Source organism: Atta colombica, unplaced genomic scaffold (genome assembly GCF_001594045.1).
Source record: "Atta colombica isolate Treedump-2 unplaced genomic scaffold, Acol1.0 scaffold137, whole genome shotgun sequence".
In the NCBI taxonomy this organism is placed as follows: Eukaryota; Metazoa; Arthropoda; class Insecta; order Hymenoptera; family Formicidae; genus Atta; species Atta colombica.
This window is the reverse complement of record NW_017259225.1, coordinates 971,091-981,253: the sequence shown is the minus strand read 5'-3', so window position 1 is coordinate 981,253 and position 10,163 is coordinate 971,091. Positions and strand designations below refer to the sequence as shown.

General features: G+C 31.6%; 1 protein-coding gene across 7 annotated transcripts in view; it reads left to right on the top strand.

Moving 5' to 3' along the window:
- LOC108684700 (lethal(2) giant larvae protein homolog 1) overlaps positions 1 to 10,163 on the top strand; it is a 22,342-nt gene continuing 12,179 nt past the window's right edge. For 6 of the 7 annotated variants that reach the window (XM_018189159.1, XM_018189158.1, XM_018189161.1 and 3 more), the window contains exon 1: positions 2 to 802. In XM_018189159.1, coding sequence (XP_018044648.1) covers positions 719 to 802 — 84 coding nt within the window. In that variant the 5' untranslated portion in view covers positions 2 to 718. Of the gene's footprint in view, positions 803 to 10,163 lie in introns of all 7 variants that reach the window. The other variant, XM_018189162.1, reaches the window with a different exon arrangement.

Below are 10,163 nucleotides of genomic sequence, written 5' to 3'. Positions count from 1 at the left end.
ACGCGATAGCAAGCGACGTGGAGTGATCGCGCGCGCACGCCTTCGTTGCCTGTGTGCCGTGCCGTGCCGTGTGCGTTTCGTTTCGATGGTTCTGCGTTCCGTTGCGCGTATCATACGTTTTCGCTCCGGCGCTCTGCGAAACCTGGGCGCCGCCCCGTCGTATCTGGACTTCTGGACCTCGATCCCGACTCCCGACCGAGCGTGTCCCTCGAAAAGAAGGTGTATTCGCGAGCAGTGATATACACGCGAGTCGGCTGACACATCGCGATCTCTCGAGCGTGACGAGGACCGTCGTCGCACGTCGTGTCGCAAGCGCGCGAGGGAGAAGGAAAGAGCGAATAGAGCGACGGTGGCGCGGGGTGGAAAACTGCCGGACGCGGGTGGATAATACCGAAAGAGACAAGGGACACTGACGTGCGCGGGCGGTGTTATATCGGAACGCGCGGGCGCGCGCGTTCATCGCGAACACAGCTTACATAGCGTCGGATCGGGCGATAAATAACGACGCAATATTCTTATCTCGTAATCATTCGTAATCGCGCGCGACGTTCATTCAAGAATGCGTTAATTACGCGCGGCCGGCAGTTAAACGTGCGTGTCGGTACTTGCGTGTGACGTGCGACGAGCTACATCCTCGCGTGGTGCTCACGAGAGAAAGAATAAGAGAGAGAGAGAGAAGAGCATACAACGCTGAGCTGAGTTACAACGGCGGATCGAGATGCTCAAGTTCATCAGAGGGAAGGGCCAACAGCCCACGGCCGAGCGGCAGAAGCTACAAAAGGACCTCTTCGCTTTTCGAAAGGTGAGCGAAAGCGAGCGAGTGAAGGAGAGAGTGAGACAGATACTCGTATTCGCCACCCGGCAAAAAGATTCTTCGCCCACACCCGGTGCGAAACACGCCTGAACACGCCGCGAATGGGCGCAGAAATAAACGTCGAGCCTCGAGGGCGATGTTGCCAGACCAATCTGATCAAAATGATTCGATTCGACTCATTCGACTTGGTCGTCCGAGAGAGACTTCGAATGAATCACTTGGTAGGATTTTCGTGCCTTCTTAGAAAAGCAAACATTGTTTAGAAATCCTAGCGGACAGCTCGGAAAACACGTGCGCCTGTCCGAAATGCATGTTGCGTGTTAGAAAACTCATTTTCAATTCAATTCCGAATTAACGAAACTTTCTGTCCTTTCAATACTTTTGTTGACGAGTTTCAAACCTTAAGACGCTACATGTGTGAGAACCTTGTTTCTTCATGATAAATCAAAAATATCTGTCAGTCGAAATATAAATAATTCTTTGGTATTTCTTTCCAGTTCTGTAACTCAGAAATAGTTACTCGAAGTGATTTTTATATCCCAGCGAAAAAATGAAGCTTAGTTCTTTATTAATCGAAAAAATCCATGTTTATTCTTTTTATTTCTTGCATTAAAAAAATATTAAATTTACATAAATAATCTCAACTACTTAATAATTTACAATAATTTATAGAGCAATCAATATGTAATTAATAACGACTTTTATGTAAAAAACATTGTGATTGTTTACAACAAAAAATTAAGTTACAACGTTTGCAAAAGAATTAAATGACTATTATCCAATTTAAGTTCCTTTCTCAAACTGTCTCTAAACGGTAATCAATTTATAATTTTTACACACGTGTATTCTTGACTTGCGAGCACCTTACATTTTCTTACAGAAACATGTTATTGAATTTTACTTAAAAGTTAAATTCAATAACAATAACTTTCATGAAGGTTAAGTCAACGTTAAACAAAGCGTACTCACAGAATTGTTGAAATTAAATATCCATTATTTTAGAATAAAATAAAATAAATGGAGTATCATACTGAAGAAAAAATTTATTTTTATCAACATATAGTATCTCTATATGCAAGAATATACATTTTATGAATACAAAAAGGCCGAAAATTCAATTGTACAACACATGATGATGCAGAAGGGATTGTCTCCAGGCAACCATTTTCCTGAAAGGAATTTATCTGAAGTTCTTCAAAGGCACAGACATTGCTAACATTAAAAAGTGTATGCAATAGTTTTCAAAAACACTTAGATTACAAGTTCGGATAGTCATTCATTTTGAAAACATATTGAACCGTGTATATAATCAGACGGTTCTCATCAGATTAATCATCTTTTTATAAGATTTATTTTTACAAATATACATTATTTTTTTAATATTATATGTTAACGACAATAATCATTTCTTTGACGAGTATATTTATTTCATTCGTCTGCTTGTTACAAAAAGAGTAATTTAGTTGCAGCAATTTCTCAATTCTCATCCCTTATGTAAGCGTTTACTTTCCCTACACGGATTTAGAAACACGATTCTAAAAACAATATAGAAGCAGAAAGAATAAGATTACTCCAACAAACTTGAATCAACGTTTATGTCGCGAAAAATTTTACAGTTTCTGACCGGCGGAAACAGCGGTGAATCTCTTTCAGACAGGTTTGAGTGATTCGTTTCGCCGGCTATATCAAGTTACTGTCTGTATGGTATCTTTTTATCGTCTGCCTGTATATTCTCCTCTTTTCCCTGTTCATTGCCTATATACACGCTGCAGCATAGTTTATTTACTTATCTGCGACTGGCATAATTTTCACAATACGAGCACGCAGCTTAAAGAGATGTGCTCGCTGCCACTTTTTGCGATTGATTTATAGAAATACAGAAAGATGTTTCACATTACAATTGCACTGAGAAAAATAGTTTGATTGGATTAAATAGTAATTCTGATGGAAATTGGATAAGAATTTTCTGGTTAAATCTATTAGAATTCTGATTGAGATAACTAAAATTCTGATTGATATAATTATTCTGGTAAAAATAAAAATTCTAGTAGATTTTCATCAGAAATATTATATCAACCAAAATTTCGCTTATCTCAACTAGAATTTCTAATAAATTTTATCAGAAAATTCTGATTCGTTCATTTTCAACCAGAAATTTTTTTTAGTGTGTACAAGTTAAAAAAGCAAAATGTAAATTGAAATAAAAAATATCCTATAAGTAAGTAAAAAATATTCAATTCGAGAAATAGTTATTTATTCACAAAGTTGAAAATTGAATACATTTTTTCTCGGCGTAGAATATGTTGAAAAAAAAATCAGTTTCGTGAAATTTGATTCAATTTTCTTTCAAATATAAGAAAAGCAATCTACATTTGTTTATATTGTGTTATTTTAATTGAGTCTAAAATTAAAAATTTAATTGTATAACTAAAAGGATTTAGATATTTCAAATGTGAAGATACATAATATTCTATATTTGTTTACATTTTTCAAGGCTTTGCGAAAAATTGTTTGTTTTCATTCGTCTGACATTTCCACTAAAATTGACTCTGAATTTTATGGAGAATGGAATTAGAAGTAAATTTCCCATTAATTTCCCATTAATTCCGAGATATTCCGAGATTTCGTATCGACAATACGATTTGCTTAAAATACTGATTTATTGTGCCGCATAATAAGGTTATTTCGCGTCAGTATTATTACGTCTATCTTACATTGCTTGAAAAGAACCGTTGTCGACAAATTACTGATTGAAATCTGGCATTAGCAAAACGCGCTAATTTCCGATAAGTAGGATACACGGTGCATTTTTTTGCTTATTGTTTTTTAATTTTTTTTTATATCGTAAAATCTTTCTACAAATATATTGTAGGGTTTTCATTTACTGATTAACTTATGGTTACAATTAACCTGATGATAATATAAAAACTGTATTTTTCTATCTGTAATTAATCACGAAACTGATTTGTAGTGAATAACTTTTAAAATCACTATAAACCATTAGTTTAAATTAACTATAGCTAGAAAAACAATTTTTTACATTATCATTAAGTCAAGTTTAAAGCCTGAGACATAATTGAAAAAGACAGGCAATGAAGTTTATTATTTCCTGTTCTTACTATGCTTTTCAATTATATCTCTAACTATACACACACATATCTTCTCAATAGTCGAAAATATTAGGTGTGGAAAAAAGTTCATGGCGTTTTTCCCGTTAGATGGCATTAAAAAAACGCGACGAACTTTTTCCCACATCTAATATATCTTGTATCATCTCTCATCGATTTTCTCATCAAGGCAGATGTTGAAAATTTCGTGTTGTACGAGATATATTTGAATGTCGTTACTTCGTTAATGTCTTAAACATTTAATCATGTGCGAAAGTATTTGCGCTCGCTCAAACGTTATATTAGCTCGTTAATTCGCGTTATTTATTCATGAACACATTGCACGATTTCATTCGACTGCAGTATTTTGTTGCATCGATCGTAAACAGTCGCATATTCAGGGACTACGCTTCAAAGCCGATAGCATATTATCTGATGCATCAACGTGTTTGCGAACTGAACTTACAAAACGCCGCATGAATTTCCATAGTAAGAATGCGAACTTGAAAGGCATCAATGAAGGAATGTCATAACAATTATTTTAAGCAGTAAAATAACTTTGTAGTACATTTGTCTCTTAACTTTGCTACCGAAATACGAATATGAAAGACTTCTTGTAGCTACGTATGTGAAGAATCTTAATATTTGTATTTCGTACGTATTCAATATTTGATCGATTTTGATAACGATTTTGATAATTTTGGACAATACCTCTATTTCAATAACGAATGTATTTTATCTTGATTACAAATAACCGTGTCTATTATTATCTTTTTTTCTTTAAATATATTCTTTAAATATATTCTAATTTTATTGATGTAAAAATTTTCATTTATTGTTAGATATTAAAGATGCAATAGTTGATTGATCTAATTTAATTTTCATTGACAAAATTTATATAAAAATTGGAAAGGAAGTTCTTTTTTTTTTTGTTTTCAAGGAGTATTAGGGTAGCCTTCTCATACTTGCGTATTATATTTATTATACAAGTAATATATTTTCTATCTAGCAAGAGTGATATTCAGTTGTGCAATTTAGAACTGATCCTAAAAGTCATTTTAAATATATTTTGTTATATAAAAATATTACGAACAATGTCTTGCGTCATTACGATAAAACTAATTACAAAATTACAATTTGTTTACAAAGTGGAAATTAAACATCTTTTAGATGTTATAGTTTTTTCAATTTTAATTAAATTAGAATAAAATTAAAATTCTAAAGTCTTGTAATTGCCAGAATCTTGTAATGACAGAATCAATCTCTGAATTGAGAACGATTTCCACGAAATCGTTAACATCGCAAAAGTTAGTTTCATAAAAAAATGTAGAATTGTTTAATAAGAGGATTAGTAAAAAGTTGAGCTGGTCTCCGAGGAATTTGCTTCTTTACTTATTGTTAGCATGCATACTTGTGGATAAGATACAGAAGCGACGAAGGAATGATGATTATTCAACAAGTTATTAGTTAATGATGAAACAAATGACATTCGGCTGACAATAACCATTCAAGTGTTACAAAGTCGCGCGATCTTTGTTGAATGCGGCATTGTATTTTTCACTATGCTCTATTAAACGTACGATCAAACAATTGTTTGAAAAGACGAACATGTACAAGGTGCATGCAAGCGAGGCCCTCACAGCAGATAATTTCCTGCTGTTGGGTCTGTGCAATCTGCAGGAAACGTCAAAACCTCTTATCAGTCCCGCAAGTGACTGGGAATAGCTTTTTCGAATGAATTACGCGGAAATCAACAAGTCAATATTGCACCTGTGTTGCAAAACATGTCATCGTTATTGCATTAAAAATTCCGAAGTACTTTAAATTTAATCATTACGTAGAAAGGAAGTTATATTGAGATTTAACTGTAGATAAACGCAATATTTATCGATTTATAAAAATATGAAAATCATTTTTTTTATCATTATACAATGTATAATCTTATGATTATAAACGAAACATAAATTAGCGAAAATTTACTTAAATTACAATTTCGAAGAAATGATTTAAGTCATTTATAAATAAAATTTGCAGAAAATATAATAGCAATTTTGATTCTAAATTATTGTTCGCCAAAACTACTTAAATGATAAGCAGCAATTTCTAATAGATACGAGCGAAAGAGAATTGTTAATGTTTTTCACTAAGAATATTCCTAACATATATTCATTTGCTCGATGTGATGACGCTGTGACGTCGTATGCATTATCATGAAACCCTATAGCGATTTAATTCCCCGCGCTATGAATTCTTGAAGAAGTTCCGCGAAATGCATGGAGAAAAAAATTGTCAAATCTGTAAAATTAGCACATTCTCTTAATATAAAAAAAATAATGACAGTTCCAGTAGCACTTTTCATAATTTTACAATTTCTTACACAAATAAAAGAGTTTCCCATTTTTTATACTAAAAAAAATTAGTACATCATATTTTCATTTTTTTTTTAATATAAAAAATGCGAAACTTTTTTATTTTTATATAGAACTATAGAACTATGAAAAATGTTACTGGATCTGTCCAAAAATTATTTTTTTACATTAAAAGAATAACGTGCTAATCGCTAATAGATCTACGTAAAGTGAAAATAGTTTGAAAAATGTTTCGTGGTAATTTCCTAGTCTTGCATTCTTTAATTCGATAATCAAAATTTAATTTATCAAAATGTGATCTTCTTGAATTCATTATACACTATTCTGTAAATGAGATATTTATTAACTCTTTTGAGAAAAAAATCTCTCTTTTATTGGTTATTAATGTTTTTTTTTTTAAGATTTTGCAATGTCTTTTTATGCAGAAACGTTGATTTGTTGATTTTTCTATCGAAAAATTTTCATTTGAATTCTATCGAAAAATTGTTCTATATTACGAAATTAATTTAAAATTTTCGAAATTAATTTTTATATTTGGATATTAAAATACTCTATAAATATAGTTTCTTCTACTAATATATATTTTTTATTATTACGATTACGAAAGAAACAGTTCAAGATATTGTTAATATTATTTAATAAGTTAATGTGACATGATTCTTAGAATACTCGGTGTATCTTACCTAACTCTTAATTCTTTAATAGCTTGATGACGAACGAAAAACTCCAACAGCATACAGATAGCGAATGATCATATCGGCATTACGTGCAAATAAAATATGATAAGATCCCGAAGACCTTCCCTTTTTTCGTATTTACTTGGGTGCGTAACTGCATCATTGAATCGATGTTATATGTCATATGATAACTTTATCGGAAAAATCAATCCTCAAACACGTAATTTTTCTGATTTGAGTTAAGTAAATATAATATACCTATATATATTTTTTTTAGTTGAAATATGATGGAAAGGATTAGAATTCTTTATTGTTAAAACTTGATATAAACAAATTTTCAATAGATATTTGAATTTTCAGTGTCGTCATGAACCAAGTACAGTTCAATTACCTTGATATTTGTTTGGACGATTTTTTTCTCCTCGGTATGTAAATGATTCGAACAGTTCGAAAATAGCAACATGCAAATAGTGTCCATTCATCGGTGTTCGTTGGCGTTATTTGAGAAGACAGAAAGAAGGGAGAAACCAGCATAAAAGGTATAGATGAAAAAAGAAATCTTATTCTATATCGAAGAAAGGAAGTTCGCCAATTTGCGTTTCTCACGCGGATCATGAACTTGCTTAGCTTCATTCGACGTAAATAACTCATCAATATTTCGCAAACCAGTGTAAAATTTTTATATTTTTACTTACGAAATCGCAAAAGGTCGACTTTTTATTCTTTAGACATTAAAAAGCTAAGAGATAAATAATAGTAAAGTCGTAAAAATTTGAGTTTTTGCTATATTTTAGGAAAGCAATATTAGATTACTAAACTAATATTAAATAAATATTAAAGCATTATTATAATAAATTACTTGCGATAACTTCTTTAAATTGCTACTAAGTCTATCATGAGACAAAAGAAATTTAATGCATTTTTCTCAAAATCGAATTTTCCTTACTAATTCTTCGTTTGATACTCGCGAGTTTCATTACGAATTTAACTGAAAAGAAGCTAAGAGGGACCGCGTTTCTTTGTTGCACAGAATACCAGTACAATGTTTCGCTTTAACTCTCTTTAGGATATATCTTTCGTAAAGATCGTGTTTAGTACAACTTGCAGGTAGTGACACCTTTTCTCATGGAAATGGTTCTGGAGCCAAGGTCCAAGACCACCGGGTTTTTCTAATCGCAATTCAAGTCGATGTATGGACGGATCAGGAATGAAATTTTCAAAAGAATTCTTACCAAGATTTATCGAGAATATTATATAGTTTCAAGTAGAGAAATCTTTTCTTACCGTTTATTTATTGAATGAATTGCAAATTTTAGTTTAAGAAAATTTGCGATGACGACAACAGTTTTTTATCGCAATCTCAGTTTGAATAAAACTGTTGTCTCAAAGATGTGAATAACATTGCTTTTGCGGAATTTATACATTCTAATAAATTTTCATTAAAATCCTGATTTGTCTGTACTTTTTTTGTGATGAATATGCTACATTACGAAAATTATCACGAAAATTTCTACGACAATTCCAAGTAAAATAAATTCAAATATCAATGTGTTTTTACCTTAATATTAAGTTAGTTTTATATTTTATTATTTTTTACAAGATATCTTCTTTGTATTGTGATTTTTTCGCTTAAAAAATTGTAAACATTTTATTATAATTTCTCTACAAGTAATATTAAATATTTTTAGTAAGAGTAGTAGTATCAAGCTCCAAGGAATAAATCGAAAGATATGAAAAAACAACTAAATCAATGTGAGTCAACACAAGATCTTCGTGTGATTAAATTCATATTTAAAATTCAGTTACAGAACATTTCGATCCCATGAATTGGATTCTCTTCAGTGTACATCAAATGCAATAGTAGTGGGTTGATATAAATAGTTAAAACCAGGACATCGTTATATTATGTTGCTCAATATAAATTCATAAAAAACAAAATCTGTGACATCTCATTGTATACTCAAATTTTATATTTAAAACGTTTATCTAAAATTATGTCAGTTTGTAAAATGAAATTAATCCGAAATATTTGAAACAAATATAGATGTATGTAGACTTACATTGAACTTCATTTAATGTGATGCACCATTGTACAAAAAATTCTTATAGTACAAAAAAATTATTATATGATGTGAACTAGTGAAAGAGTGAGATTAAATATTATCTTATTGGTTTTGGATAAAGATCTTGAGACAATAAAATTTACATTTAAATGACTAACATAATTTATTAATTGCACTTTACACAACCAATTCATAGAAAGTCTTATCTTCGTTCGTAACCATTAATGCTTAATATGTTGCTTTAAAACACAATTTTTTCCATTCAAAGAGAATCTCTCTGCATCATTATTTATTCGCACTAATTAATTATACAAAATAAAATCATTATGCGTTGAAAGATCAAGAATCATCTCGGATAAGGAAAAATTGCTCTTCCGATTCTCAACTTTATTTCAAGAATCATTTTGTATATCCGTACATTTAGATTTGAGAAAGAACGTATGCAGATTTTAGGTTTCTAGGACGTTTCTTACGTATTCCGCGATTCTCGCGAGTGTTATAATTGGCCGTGGGAAGAGACGGAAATATATAAGCGTGGTCCACGCGAAGTTTATCGACAACAATATTTCATCACTCGAGCGAGTCTTTATTAGTCGCTGGCTGATTTTCGAAGGTACATTTACCGCAACCAGAACGTATGTCTCCTCATATGCTGACGTATACACGCGGGTAGGTATGAACGAGTGTAGGTATGATAAGCCACGTTCGATTAACGGGTATTGTCAAAATCTGACTCATCACGAGACTCGCGTCAACTCACACCTCACTAACTCATCGCAACTTTCATCCAATTATAATTAATAGTCGTGTCAAGACTTCAGTGCCATTCTTAATTATGCCTTAAAGATGCTGAATGATCAAAAATTGAGATGAATGTAATTCAAAGCGTTATTCGCATTCTTAAAATTTGGAAAGAAAGTAAAAAAATTATTCTGAAGTAATAACATGAAAAACTATAATATAATAATGAACATTAATTAGAAAATCATATCAAATATGGAAATGATTTAAAATTAATGCGACTAATACACGGAACAGTTTTTTTTCTTTGAATTACTCTGTTTCGTAATAATTTATCCTATCCTGTTTTATCATGATATTCATATTCGATATGCAAAACTGTTAGGATTATA